The 15,481-nt window shown below is 45.1% G+C and overlaps 1 protein-coding gene and 1 long non-coding RNA gene across 5 annotated transcripts in view; both read right to left on the bottom strand.

The window, feature by feature from the left end:
• Positions 1–15,481, bottom strand: part of LOC139536271 (stathmin-3-like) — a 72,268-nt gene that overhangs the window by 17,163 nt on the left and 39,624 nt on the right. For all 4 annotated transcript variants that reach the window (XM_071336644.1, XM_071336645.1, XM_071336646.1 and 1 more), the window contains one exon: positions 9,916–9,969. In XM_071336644.1, the coding sequence (XP_071192745.1) occupies positions 9,916–9,969 (54 nt within the window). The remainder of the gene's footprint in view (positions 1–9,915; positions 9,970–15,481) is intronic.
• Positions 534–8,963, bottom strand: LOC139536272 (uncharacterized). Its single transcript, XR_011667283.1, has 2 exons — positions 7,369–8,963; positions 534–7,272 (listed from the first exon to the last, which is right to left on the bottom strand). It is a non-coding gene; the product is annotated as an uncharacterized lncRNA (long non-coding RNA).

Here is a 15,481-nt window from a genome sequence, read left to right as displayed (position 1 = left end):
TACAGCTAATGGCCAAGTGAAGTAATAACAGTGGAGCAGATTGCTAGTTTTATGTTCCTTGCTTACATCCCGGATAAAGGGCATCCTCACAGGCACCATCATCAATTATTGACACGCTCGTCAGAGCTCGGCTGAGTACGATGCACATTAGACCCACTCAGCAAAATATGTGTGTGTGCGTGTGTGTGTGTGTGTGTGTGGATATGTTTAACTATACTTGTGGGTACCAGAAATCCTCACAAGAATAGTAAACAAACAAAAATCTGACCAACTGGGGACATTTTGTTATTTCCCCATGGTCAAATGCTATTTCTAGGGGGATTAGGGTTAAGGTTAGAATGAGTGTTAGGGTTAGAATAAGGTTTAGGAGTTAGTGTTAGGTTTAGGGTTAGGAGCTAGGGTTCATTTTAGGGTCAGGAGCTAGGGTTCATTTTAGGGTTAGGCCTAAGGTTAGGGAAAATAGGATTTTGAATGGGACAGAATTGTGTCCCTGTCACGGTTGTTGTAAGAGAAGGACCAAGGCGCAGCGTGTGTTGAGTTCCACATTTTTATTAAAAGTGAAACTTCTTCAACAAAGCAAATAACAAGCAACAAAACATGACTACGTGGTGCAGCAAGCACAAAACCAAACAATATCCCACAAACACAGGTGGGAAAAATGACTCCCTAAATATGATCCCCAATTAGAGGCAACGATTACCAGCTGCCTCTAATTGGGAACCATACAAAATACCAACATAGAAATATTGAACTAGAACACCCCCTAGTCACGCCCTGACCTACTACACCATAGAGAACCAAGGGCTCTCTATGGTCAGGGCGTGACAGTCCTCCCCACAAGACTGTGTGTGCGTGCTTGCGTGCGTGCGCTTGCGTGCGTGCGTGTGCGTGCGTGTGTGTGCTTGCATGTGTGCGTGCATACGTGTGGAGAGGCGGTAGTATGCACAAAAATTCTAAAATTGTACCCTAGAATACCAGAGGGCAGCTTCTGACAGGACCAAATGTTCAGTACCTCCACAGAGATGGATCATGGTTTTATCTTCATACATCAGTCCCTGTGGTCAGCTATCTATGAAACGGCATGGAAAAACATCCTGGCTCTATGGCTGAAAAACGACCCCTCTCTAGACAGACAAATCCCTAAGGTAATAGCCTTGGACTGATACAGCCATATTATTACCTCTGTGAGCCCTTTTATTGAGACAGAATTGAGCTGTATATTGTTACGTCTGTGAGCTCTATTAAAACAGAACTCAGCTTTATTTTGTTACCTCTGTGAGCTCTATTAAAACAGAACTAAGCTGTATATTGTTATGTCTGTGAGCTCTATTAAAACAGAACTAAGCTGTATATTGTTATGTCTGTGAGCTCTATTAAAACAGAACTAAGCTGTATATTGTTATGTCTGTGAGCTCTATTAAAACAGAACTAAGCTGTATATTGTTATGTCTGTGAGCTCTATTAAAACAGAACTAAGCTGTATATTGTTATGTCTGTGAGCTCTATTAAAACAGAACTAAGCTGTATATTGTTATGTCTGTGAGCTCTATTAAAACAGAACTAAGCTGTATATTGTTATGTCTGTGAGCTCTATTAAAACAGAACTAAGCTGTATATTGTTATGTCTGTGAGCTCTATTAAAACAGAACTAAGCTGTATATTGTTATGTCTGTGAGCTCTATTAAAACAGAACTAAGATGTATATTGTTACGTCTGTGAGCTCTATTAAAACAGAACTAAGCTGTATATTGTTATGTCTGTGAGCTCTATTAAAACAGAACTAAGCTGTATATTGTTATGTCTGTGAGCTCTATTAAAACAGAACTAAGCTGTATATTGTTATGTCTGTAAGCTCTATTAAAACAGAACTAAGCTGTATATTGTTACTTCTATGAGCTCTATTAAAACAGAACTAAGCTTTATTTTGTTACCTCTGTGAGCTCTATTAAAACAGACCCAAGCTGTATATTGTTATGTCTGTGAGCTCTATTAAAACAGAACTAAGCTGTTTATTGTTATGTCTGTGAGCTCTATTAAAACAGAACTAAGCTGTATATTGTTACGTCTGTGAGCTCTATTAAAACAGAACTAAGCTGTATATTGTTATGTTTGTGAGCTCTATTAAAACAGAACTAAGCTGCATATTGTTACGTCTGTGAGCTCTATTAAAAAAGAACTAAGCTGTATATTGTTACGTCTGTGAGCTCTATTAAAACAGAACTAAGCTGTATATTGTTATGTTTGTGAGCTCTATTAAAACAGAACTAAGCTGTATATTGTTACGTCTGTGAGCTCTATTAAAACAGAACTAAGCTGTATATTGTTACCTCTGTGAGCTCTATTAAAACAGAACTAAGCTGTATATTGTTATGTCTGTGAGCTCTATTAAAACAGAACTAAGCTGTATATTGTTATGTCTGTGAGCTCTATTAAAACAGAACTAAGCTGTATATTGTTACCTTTGTGAGCTCTATTAAAACAGATCTGAGCTGCAGAGGACATTTTGGTAAATCATGTCCAGCCTCTCGGCCCCAGGCCGAAAACATGTCATTTCACTGCAGATTGCCCAACTGTAGCCTTCACTGTATGTTACAAAGGAGAGAGAGAGTGAGAGAGAGAGAGACTAAACAGACTACACCTCTCTCTCTCTCAATGATGGGCTGAGAAGCCTATGGATCTATGAAATACTGTTTATTGTTACGTACCTAATGTGAAAAAGGAGGACTTGAAAACTAAACCTCTTTGGAAAAAACTGAACGCCTAACGAGACACCTACTGTGGGAGCTGTAAGTCATTATTCCCCCAAAATACTTCAAAATGGCCGCCTTGTATACCAGGTCATTTTAAGGGTGCTGACTAGGTTGAATACAGCTATGACCAGAATTGACTTTTTAGGAGGTTAAGAGAACGTACGCAGCAGGTTAGGAGAATTAACGTAGCAGGTTAGGAGACTGGGGTTAAGGTTAGGAAAAGGGTTAGGGTGTTACACGGAGTGGAACAGGGAAACCCAAGAGCAGACTCAGACGAGGAGACTGGGATGAAGTAACCAAGGTATTTATTGAAACACAGGGTTGGATTGAGTACAGGCCAGGGGAAGCTCGGGTGGGTTGCAGGAAACCAGGTGCGGAGGCTGAGGCTGGAGTGGGAGGGGTTGGGACAGGGTAAGCAGGTCCGGAGGGGAATCCAAGGGAGCTGTAGAGTGGGGAATCCATGACAGAGTAGCAGGATGAGGAGACGTGGGACTGGAGACAGGGACCAGAGTCAGAGTGGGAAGAATTGTAGCGGAGAGGAAAACTGTGTCAGGCAAGGAAAATAGGCACAACAGGATAACAGGATCTAAATAGTAACAAACGGCTAGAAACATATACTGACTGATCAGAGATTACAATCTGGCAGTGTGGAAGTGGCAGGACTGAGTATTTGTAGAGGTCTTGATTATGGAACAGGTTGCAGCTGGTGGGGATCTGCTCTGACTCCAGCACACCTGTCTCCGACCACACAATCACACACACAAAGAGAGAGTGAGAGGGTGAGAGTACTGGGGGAGTGGCGGCAGGTCAAGGAGGCACAGGATGAGCAGTAGAGGGTGTGGCAGGAGCAGATGTAACAGTACCCCCCTCTACACGCCCGACCAGGCTTATCTGGGTGTGAGGGATAGGAATCACGTAAGAGGGAGGGGTCCAGAATGTGATGGCGGGGCACCCAGCAGCGCTCCTCCTGCCCGTATCCTTCCCAGTCCACCAGGTACTGTCAGCCGCGAGCCTGATGGCGCACATCCAAAAGCCACCGGACGGTATAGGCAGGGTGGTCATTGATGAGCCGAGGGGGTGGAGGAGCTGCTGCAGGAGGAGACGGGATGAGAGCAGACATGTTTAATCAGGGATACATGGAAGGTAGGATGGATCCTGAGAGAGGCTGGGAGTTTCAAGCGCACAGCAGAGGTGTTAATGACACGGTCAATTTCAAAGGGACCAATGAATCGGGGGTAAAGTTTATTCGATGCCACCTTGTCTGCGGTAAGGATGCTGCTAAACGACTCTTGTCCCTCCATCAAGGCCCTCGTAGTGTTGCTGAGATGGCATGTGAGTTTCTTACCCTTGCCGCTGAGATCGGCTGGAATGAGGAGGCCCTTCAGAGAGCATTCCAGAACGCGCTCACTGAGACCATCAAGGACGAGTTGGTGTCCAGGGATGAGCCTGATGGACTCAATGAACTCCTCTCTCTCACCATCTGCATCAACAACCGTCTCTGGGAGCATCGGAGTGAGAGAGTAGGTAGGGTTGCATGTACCATAACATCTGCTTCAGCGCCTTGTCCTCCTTCTCCAACTGCATCCCTTACCTAGGCTCTTCCTAATCCTGAATCCGTCTCTCTCCAGAGGAGAGGCAGCGTGCGAATCGGCGCTAGGAGCTGCCTATACTGTGGCCAGGTTGGTCACTTTGTTTCCACTTGTTCCCTGCGTCCAGCAAAAGAGGGGGCTCGGCAGTAATGGGGGATATACTGTTGAGCCAAATCGCCTGCCCATCTTCTCCCCGACCCCTGCTTGAAGGCAACCTTGTGTGGCAGAGCCAGGCTTTTCCTCTGTCTGCTCTCATCGATTCGAGAGTCAACGGGAGCTTCCTGGACCAAGGTCTCGGTACCCGGTTGGGCTTGGACACTGTCCCACTCGATTCACCCCTCAATGCCAACGCTCTCAATGCACAGCTCCTTGCCCGTGTCTGTGAGAGAACCGCCCCTGTCATCCTGCGTCTCTCTGGAAACCACCAGGAAAAGATCAGTTTCCACATAATCAACTGTACTTACTCCCCCCTGGTTCTTGGACATCCATGGTTAAAGCTACACAACCCACAAATTGACTGGACCGCTGGAATGGCAACCCCTTGGAGTTCATCTTGTCACTCTAATTGTCTACATTCTGCCCTTGCCCTGCCTTGTCTGTGCCCCAGTTCATTCCAGAACCTCCAGACCTGTTATCAGTTCCTCCAGAGTATTGCGATCTAGCTCTTGTGTTCAGCAAGCACCGCGCCCTGTCGCTGCCGCCTCACCAGCCGTACTACTGCTCCATTGACCTCCAGCCTGGAGCTCCTCTTCTCAGTAGCCGGTTATTTAACCTCTCTCGCCCCGAGCAAGAGGCTCGGTACATCCAGGATTCTCTGGCTGCAGGACTTATCAAGCCATCTTCCTCCCCGATGGGTGCAGGGTTTTTCTTCGTGAAGAAGAAGGATGGGTCACTGAGGCCGTGCATAGACTTCAGTGGGCTGAATAATATCACAGTAAAGAACAAGTACCCCTTGCCACTCATCAGCTCTGCTTTTTCTCCCCTCCATGGTGCCACGGTGTTTACCAAGCTCGACCTCCGGAATGCCTACCACCTTGTCCGCATAAGAGAGGGGGACGAGTGGAAGACTGCGTTCAACACACCACTGGGTCACTTTGAGTATTTGGTCTTGCCTTTTGGTCTTACTAACGCCCCTGCTGTTTTCCAGAACCTAGTCAATGATGTGCTGAGGGATGTGATTGGACGCTTCGTTTTTGTCTATTTAGACGACATCCTGATTTTTTCCAAGGACCCTGAGGCTCACCAGCAACACGTTGGCCCAGTTCTTCAACGGCTGTTGGAGAATAAGCTTTTTGTTAAAGCCAAAAAATGTGAGTTCCATGCTGCCTCAGTGTCATTCCTGGGTTATATTATTGCACAGGGACTGTTACGTATGGACCCCGCCAAGGTCATGACAGTCACAGAGTGGCCTGCGCCCTCCAACCTGAAGCAGCTACAGCGTTTCCTGGGGTTTGCACATTTTTACAGACGTTTCATCCACAACTACAGCCGTCTGGCTGCACCTCTCACCACTCTCACCTCCACCTCCACTCCGTTCCACTGGACTCCTGAGGCAGAGGCAGCATTCCTGGAACACAAGCGTCACTTCACCTCCGCTCCGGTCCTTACTCAGCCTGACCCAGAACTCCAGTTCATTGTGGAGGTGGATGCCTCTGACACTGGGGTAGGTGCTGTTCTGTCTCAACATTACCCCTCTGATCAGAAGGTCCACCCATTTGCATTCTTTTCCCGTAAGCTCTCACCTGCAGAGAGAAATTTTGACATCGGAAACTGGGAACTCCTGGCAGTTAAGCTGGCTCTTGAGGAATGGCGTCACTGGCTGGAGGGCTCTGTCCTCCCCTTCATCGTGTGGACTGACCATAAAAACCTGTCCTACATCCAGACCGCCAAACGTCTGAACTCCTGGAAATCCAGGTGGGCCTTGTTCTTCGGTAGATTCAATTTCACACTCACTGATCACCCCGGTTCAAAGAATACCAAGCCTGATACCCTCTCCCGCCAGTTCAGCACCGACAACACAGGTACCGAGCCAGAAGCCATTGTGCCATCCACCTGCATTGTTGCCGCCGTTGCCTGGGAGATCGAGTCCTGTATCCTCCAGGCGCCGCAGAACCAGCCTGACCCGGGTAACGGTCCTAAGAATGCCACGTTTGTTCCAGATTGTGTTCGCTCTGAGGTTCTTCAGTGGGGCCATTCTACTCACCTCACCTGTCACCCTGGTATGAACCGGACCATCGCCTTCCTGTGTCAGCGCTTCTGGTGGCCCACCATGGAGAGAGATGTCTGGGAGTGTCTCAGCCTGCTCGGTTTGGGCTCGGAACAAAACCTCCACTAAACCCACTTCCGGGCTGCTGCATCCTCTTCCCTTACCCAGTCACCCCTGGTCACACATAGCTCTGGACTTCCTCACTGGCCTTCCCCCATCTAGCGGTAACTCCGTCATCCTCACCATTATTGACAGGTTTTCCAAAGTGGCTCACTTCATTCCCCTCTCCAAGCTCCCGTCCTCCAGGGAGACTGCGGACATGCTGGTGTACCATGTGTTTCGTCTGCATGGCATTGCCACTTACATCGTTTCCGACAGGGGACCCCAGTTTACCTCCCAGGTATGGAGATCCTTCTGTTCAGCTCTTGGTATCAATGTCAGTCTTTCTTCTGGATATCACCCCCAGACCAACGGCCAGATCGTACTGTTACGCGGAGTGGAACAGGGAAACCCAAGAGCAGACTCAGACAAGGAGACTGGGATGAAGTAACCAAGGTATTTATTGAAACACAGGGGGAAGATGGAGTGCAGGCCAGGGGAAGCTCAGGCGGGTTGCAGGAAACCAGGTGCGGAGGCTGAGGCTGGAGTGGGAGGGGTTGGGACAGGGTAAGCAGGAGGGGAATCCATATGGGACTGGAGACAGGGACCAGAGTCAGAGCGGGCAGAACTGTAGCGGAGAGGAAAACTGTGTCAGGCAAGAAAAACAGGCACAACAGGATAACAGGATCTAAATAGTAACAAACGGCTAGAAACGTAGACTGACTGAGCAGAGATTACGATCTGGCAGTGTGGGAGTGGCAGGACTGAGTATTTGCAGATGTCTTGATTATGGAACAGGTTGCATCTGGTGGGGATCTGCTCTGACTCCAGCACACCTGTCTCCGCCCACACAATCACACACAGAGAGAGAGAGGGAGAGGGAGAGGGAGAGAGCGCTGGGGGAGTGGTGGCAGGTCAAGGAGACCTGTCATTCAAGCAGTAGAGGGCGTGGCAGGAGCACATGTAACATAGGGTTTGTATTTGTATTTATTATGGATCTCCATTAGTTCCTGCCAAGGTAGTAGCTACTCTTCCTGGGGTCCAGTGAAATTAAGGCAGTCATTCAATTTTAATTGCATTAGCTAAACTGCTCTCTTAACCTGCTCTCCTAATCTAATCACAAACCATTTTCAGGTTGAAAATATAATTGACATATTTCAAGGCCTGTTTAGGAGATTAAGGAAATGTTTCAGTGATTCATGTTCAGAATGTGAACTCTTGTCTTGCTCGACAATCTGGGCAAAAATTAGACACAAATTCACGTGCATCTCTTTTCTCCTATAGTCTTTCCTTTTGACTCCCCACTGTGTGATAGTGGTGTGTTCAACCAGTGGCATATAACAATCTGTGTGTTTGAGAACAGGTCCAAACCACAAAAAGAGCATCACAAGCTGATTGATCTATGTTGATCAAGCGCTTCAATTTAATAAACAGATACTATGAACTTCCTATTAATAACATTATTTAAAATCTATATTTACCATGGTTTTAGCTAAAAGATCACTAATGTGAACGTACAGTATACTAGCCTCGTACAACCACCCTGAAGCTTTGAGAGCACAGCGGTCAGGATGACACTATACTCCCACAAAATACATTATTGACTGACAGGATATTGGTATGTATACGGATACTTTAGACATTCTTTTGACACTGTAACAACAGTAATGACAAGAAAGGATGATAATCCACATTGCCATAAGATGTTTACTACTTTTCCTGTGCTGAAAATATACTTCATCCGTAATACCTGTGCAGAGAACTGTTATTCTTTGATGAAAAAGTGGTGAAATTAGTATTGTTGTATTGCTGCCTGACTTTTAGCTGGATGCGTGGGAAATTATGCTTCCAGATCCTATAGCTGTTGTAAATGGGGTTCCTATTGTCTTTTTCCTATTGTGTGGAGCTATTATACTGTAGGTCAATGTTCAGACAGAGATGGGACTAATACACACAAAATCTGTGTGAACAGATGAATGGAAGGACAAGACCTAAAGAAGCTGCACAGAGCATGGAACACTGAGTTAGCGCTGGTTAACCCTCGTGTTAATGTGGTGGCCGATGGGGGTTGCAATAGGCCATCAATTGTTTATTTAAGGAACATTTTTGTATTTTAAATACAAGGTTGCAAATTACAATTCATAATAACAGAAATGTTGGATTTAACTTTTAGGGCTGAACATGAACTGACATTCTATGTACATGGCTAATTGGGTGGGGTAATCATGTCAGAGATTACTGCAAATTACCCGCACGCCAACTTAAACCATTAGGCCTTTCAAAGACAATTCATTCACTATCATATTCAACACACTTTAAAATGCCCCCCCCCCCCCCTCACACACACACACACACACACACACACACACACACACACACACACACACACACACACACACACACACACACACACACACACACACGCACACACACGCACACACACGCACACACACAGGCACACACACACACACACACATACACAGGCACAAAAGTGAAATGTCATGATCACGAACGCCATCAAAAGAGGGATTAGCAAATAAAGGTCAGTATCAGACTATATCGAATCAGATGAATTCAATATCATCTTTTGTATCCGATACTGTACCATAGTTTTGTCAGAGGTTTACACCCCTAGTGATTCCTATATAATGAACTGTATAGGACCTAGAATTTGAACTGTATAATTTGCCGCGTGTACTGCAAGCCTCAATGTGAGCTTCCTTTTTTACTGCTTCAGATCTGCATCATCAAGCCGGCATTTTACCAGCAGTCACACCTTGGCCGCGTCACAAATGGCCCCTCAATACCCCCTGGGGCCGTAGTCAAAGGTAGTGCATTACATAAGGAATAAGGTACCATTTGAGACGCAGCCCTTGGTATGACTGGAGGCAAATCCCTGAGATCTCTAATCACAAATAGAAACCATCTGATCCCCTGAAATAATCCACACATGGTCATTTTTGAGAGACATACTCAGTTTCAACATACAACCTTTAGAAGCACTCAAATGATTGATGAATGGTGGAATTTGATCTGGCCAGACATTAGATCAAACAAAAAACGCTCTGAAGATCTATTTTACATGTAAAAAAAAAAAGACATTTAAAATGAAGAACCTATTTGAGTAATACATATCAAAATACACCCCACCCATCAGCACATCTCCAATAACATCTAGATATTCCATCTAAAACCATACAACAGAAAGATTTCATCTGATAAATACATATCCCCCCATTTTATAAACGATAGGTTGTAACATATGCCTTACCTGATACAGTGCTGGACATGGTTGCTGGAGATGGAGGCGAGAGCAGGATGTTGCCTGATGGAGGAGAAGAGAGAATGTGAGCGAGGAGGAGGAGAAGGAGAGAGAGAGGGCTGAGTGTATATATCTGCCCACGAGTGGCGCAGTGCACAAGCCTTTCTGCGTGGCTGCGTTAACATAGTGCAGCCGGCTCAGCACTAGGGGCTGCTGCAACCTGCCGGGTGGGGGGGGGGGGGGCACATACCATACCCTGTTCAAAGGCACATACAGTAAATATTTTGTCTTGCCCATTCCCCCACTGAATAGCACACATACACAATCCACGTCTCCTCTCCTTCATCTACAGTGATTTAAGTGGGTTTAATCAAGTGACATCAATAGGGGATCATAGCTTTCACCTGGATTCACCTGGTTAGTCGATGTCATAGAAAGAGCAGTTCTTAATGTTTTGTATACTCAGTGTATGAGAATGGATACATTTAATCATGCAATAAGTGCCACTTGAATTGGTTATTTTGTGTTTATTCACCAAGATGATCACCGCTATACCAGTGGTGTAAAGTACTTAAGTAAAGATAATTTAAAGTACAACTGAAGTAGTTGTTTTTGGTATGTGTACTTTACTATTTATATTTTTGACAACTTTTACTTTTGCTTCACTATATTCCTAAAGAAAATTATGTACTTTTTACTCCGTACATTTTCCCTGACACACAAAAGTACTCGTTACATTTTGAATGCTTAGCAGGACAGAAAATGGTCAAATTCTCAAACTTATGAAGAGAACATCCCTGGTCATCCCTACTCTCTCTGATCTGGCAGACTCACTAAACAATCAATCAATCAATCAATTTTATTTTATATAGCCCTTCGTACATCAGCTAATATCTCGAAGTGCTGTACAGACACCCAGCCTAAAACCCCAAACAGCTAGTAATGCAGGTGTAGAAGCACGGTGGCTAGGAAAAACTCCCTAGAAAGGCCAAAACCTAGGAAGAAACCTAGAGAGGAACCAGGCTATGAGGGGTGGCCAGTCCTCTTCTGGTTGTGCCGGGTGGAGATTATAACAGAACTATGCCAAGATGTTAAAAAATGTTCATAAGTGACAAGCATGGTCAAATAATAATCATGAATAATTTTCAGTTGGCTTTTCATAGCCGAAACACAAATGCTTCATTTGTAAATTATGTCTGAGGGTTGGATTGTGAACTTGGCGATCCGTAAATTTAAAAAACAAGACAATTGTGCCATCTGGTTTGCTTTAATATAAGGAATTTTAAATTATTCATACTTTTACTTTTACTTTTGATACTTAAGTATATTTTAGCAACTACATTTACTTTTGATACCTAAGTATATTTAAAAACAAATACTTTTAGACTTCTACTGAAGTATTATTTTCTTTGGTGACTTTCACTTTTACTTGAGTCATTTTCTATTAAGGTATCTTTACTTTTACTCAAGTATGAGAATTCAGTACTTTTTCCAACACTGACTATACACGTCAGCTACTACAGTGACTGAAATGACTGCAACAATTAACAAATCAAATCAAATTGTATTTGCCGAATACAACCTTACTATAACAACACAAGGCGAGACCCAGATGCAGACACAGGAGGCAGATGGTTCGAGTCTGCTATTTATTGAACAACGAGGATCAGGTAAGAGACAGGTCGAGGACAGGCAAGCATTCATAACCAGGCCAGAGTCCATACGGTACAGGGTGGCAGGCAGGCTCGAGGTCAGGGGCAGGCAGAATGGTCAGGCAGGCGGGCTCAGTGTCAGGGCAGGCAGAATGGTCAGGCAGGCGGGCTCAGTGTCAGGGCAGGCAAAAGGTCAGAACCGGAAGGACTAGAAAAGAAAGACTAGGAAAAACAGGAGCTAGGAAAAACGTTGGTTGACTTGGCAAGACAAGACGAACTGTCAAGAAGCAGTGCGGCTAGGTTGGGTTGTGTTTCGGAGGACGCATGGCTCTCGACCTTCGCCTCTCCCGAGTCCGTACGGGAGTTGCAGCGATGAGACAAGACTGAAACTACTACCAATTGGATACCACGAAATTGGGGAGAAAAAAGGGGTAATCAAAATAAAATAAAATGTAAAAAAATAATAATAATACACTGAGGGTAATAGGGAAGATGGGTGACACCTGGAGGGGGGAAGAGATAATCACGAGGACAGGTGTGACACTTACAGTGAAATGGTTACTTACAAGCCCTTAACCAATGCAGTTTTAAGAAAAATACCTAAAAGAATAAGAAATAAAAGTAACAAATAATTAAAGAGCAGCAGTAAAATAACAATAGTGAGGCTATGTACAGGGGGTACCGGTACAGAGTAAATGTGCGGGGGCACCGGTTAGTCGAGGTAATATGTACATGTAGGTAGAGTTATTAAAGTGACTATTCATAGATAATAACATAGAGCAGCAGCGTGAAAGAGGGTGGGCAATGCAAATAGTCTGGGTAGCCATTTGATTAGATGTTCAGGAGTGTCATGGCTTAGGGGAAGAAGCTGTTTAGAAGCCTCTTGGACCTAGATGTGCTCCAATACCGCTTGCGTGCTGTCTGAAACAAAAAAGCATGACATGTTGGCGCAAGAGCATTTGTATGATTGATGCCAGCAAGCATTTGGCCTCCCTGGATAAAAATCTATTCAAATTAGCCAATCAGGAGAGGCCAGTTTGGATTTGGCTTCACACCAATCAAATCACATTATAAGCAAAACATCATCACTGTCAGAAAAACGTGTCGGACACTCGTCGGATGTGGCAGGGCTTGCAAACTATTACAGACTACAAAGGGAAACACAGCCGTGAGCTGACCAGTGACGCAAGCCTACCAGACAATTTAAATTACTTCTATGCTCGCTTCGAGGCAAGCAACACTGAAGCATGCATGAGAGCATCAGCTGTTCCAGAAGACTATGTGATCACGCTCTCCGTAGCTGACTTACTCCGTGAGTAAGACCTTTAAACAGGTCAACATTCACAAGGCCGCAGGGCCAGACGGATTACCAGGATGTGTACTCGAGCATGCGTTGACCAACTGGAAAGTGTCTTCAATGACATTTTCAACCTGTCCCTGACTGAGTCTGTAATACCAACATGTTTCAAGCAGACCACCATAGTCCCTGCGCCCAAGAACACTAAGGTAACCTGCCTAAATGACTACTGACCCACAGCACACACGTCTGTAGCCATGAAGTGCTTTGAAAGGCTGGTCATGGCTCACATCAACACCATTATGACAGAAACCCTAGATCCACTCCAATTTGCATACCGCCCCAACAGATCCACAGATGATGCAATCTCTATTGTACTCCACACTGCGTTTTCCCCACCTGGACAAAAGGAACATCTATGTGAGAATGCTATTCATTGACTACAACTCAGCATTCCACACCATAGTGTCCTCAAAGCTTATAACTAATTAAAGACCCTGGGACTCCCCAGATGGTAAGGGTAGGTAACAACACATCCGCCACGCTGATCCTCAACACGGGGGCCCCTCAGGGGTGCGTGCTCAGTCCCCTCCTGTACTCCCTGTACACGCAGGACTGCATGGCCGGGCACGACTCCAACACCATCATTAAGTTTGCCGACGACACAACAGTGGTAGGCCTGATCACCGACAACGATGAGACAGCCTATAGGGAGGTCAGAGACCTGGCCATGTGGTGCCAGGATAACAACCTCTCCCTCATTGTCGTCGTCCCCCCTCCCCCCCCCTTTACTCGGCTGCTATTCTCTGTTTGTTATCTATGCATAGTCACTTTACCTCTACCTACAGTACATGTACATATTACCGAAATTATGTCGACTAACCTGTACCCCTGTACCCCCTGTATATAGCCTCGCTACTGTTACTTTACTGCGGTCTTTATTTATTTATTTGTTTAATTTTTTACTTACCTATTTTTTATTAACACTTTTTTTTCTTAAAATTGCATTGTTGGTTAAGGGCTTTTCACTTTAAGGTCTAAAACTGTTGTATTTGGCACAAGTGCAATTTGATTTGATTAGATTTGACATTTACAAATTGCAAGTGTAGAGGGCAGGAGTACAACCTCAAGCAGTTATTTAACCATGTTATGGTGTGCTATTGGTTTACCAGTTGAGGTGAGGAAACCACGATGTTGCCACAGGGTTCCAAAAATGCTACAGACACCAAAAGCGTACTGAGAGTCAGCATACACTGTGAGGGATTTTCCCTTTCCCAACACACATGCGCTTGTAAGAGCAAAAAGCTCTGCTGCCTGTGCAGAGAAGTGGGAGGGCAGTCTAGCTGCCTCTTCAATACTGTGGGGTGTACATACAGCATAAGATGCAACTGGATCACCTGAAGAAGAACGTTAAGCACAACCATCCCCGAAATAGATTGAATCACTGCTAGGAATTGGCACATCTTGGAGATCAGGGTGTGGTTTACACAAGAGGTCAACCACCTCACTGCAGTCATGTGCATCACCGTCAGACTGTGTGGGGAGTAAGGTTGCAGGGTTTAAGACAGTGCAGCGTTTCAGAGTAACTTGGGGCATTGTCAATAACACGTTCTTCCAATGTAACAGCCTTGCGGGGGTGAGTTGTTCTGTCCTTGCCTGTGAGATAAGGAAGAAGACAGAATGAAGCACATGAACAGTCAATGGCCGCATAGCTACAATGTCAGCACAGGCCAACACTGCCTCCGTTGCTGCCGCCACAGAGCGGAGGCAAGGGAGCAGTGCACGCGCGACAGTATGGAGACGTTTCCAGTAGAAACCAACGGGTCTCATCTTACCACAGTTTGTGTCAGTACTGATTAAATAAACCCATTATTTTCTGAAACGAACAAATGGAAAGGTTTGGAGTGATCAGATAACCCCAAACAAGGCGACAACGAGAGTGCCCGTTTAAGCCAAATTAGCGCTTTTTCACCATCTTTAGTGCACTCAAACTGATCCCCCATGGCCAAGGGTTTCAAATGAATGAGATCAGAGAGAAGTTGAACAATTTCAAAGTAATCAATTAACCACACTCTACAATAGCCTGTCATTCCCAGCAGTGACAACATCTGTTATTTTGTACTTGGTTTAGGAACACTGTCCGTAGCCAAACTCCTGCCCCCTGGTGTAATCACATGGCATAAATACTTGACAGTTTGTTGGACACATTGAATTTTTTTTTCAGGTCTTGTGGCCATCATCAGCTAGGAGTTTTAGCAGTGCAACAGTATCAATTTCACATGATGATTCTTTGTCAGGAGAGCAAAGAAGGAGGTTGTCAATGTACTGAACAAGAGTGCTCCCTTTAGGGGGCACAAATGACAGCAAGTTGGCGTTCATTGTGGGGGGGCTTGCAACGTAACCTTGGGGCAGAACCGCCCACTGATAGCGCTGTCTTTGAAAAGAAAACGCAAACTAGTACTGAGAATCTGGGTGCACAGGAATGCTAAAAAATGTATTAGCCAAATCAACAACTGTTAACCAATTTGAATCTGGCGGGACAGAAGAAAGGATAGTGGCTGGATTTGACACAACTGGGGCCCTGGCATACACTGCATCGTTAACAGCTCTAAGATCTTGTACTATT

This window comes from Salvelinus alpinus, chromosome 12 (assembly GCF_045679555.1).
Source record: "Salvelinus alpinus chromosome 12, SLU_Salpinus.1, whole genome shotgun sequence".
Taxonomy (NCBI): Eukaryota; Metazoa; Chordata; class Actinopteri; order Salmoniformes; family Salmonidae; genus Salvelinus; species Salvelinus alpinus.
Note: the sequence above shows the minus strand (reverse complement) of the source record. Positions and strands in the feature narration are given on the sequence as shown.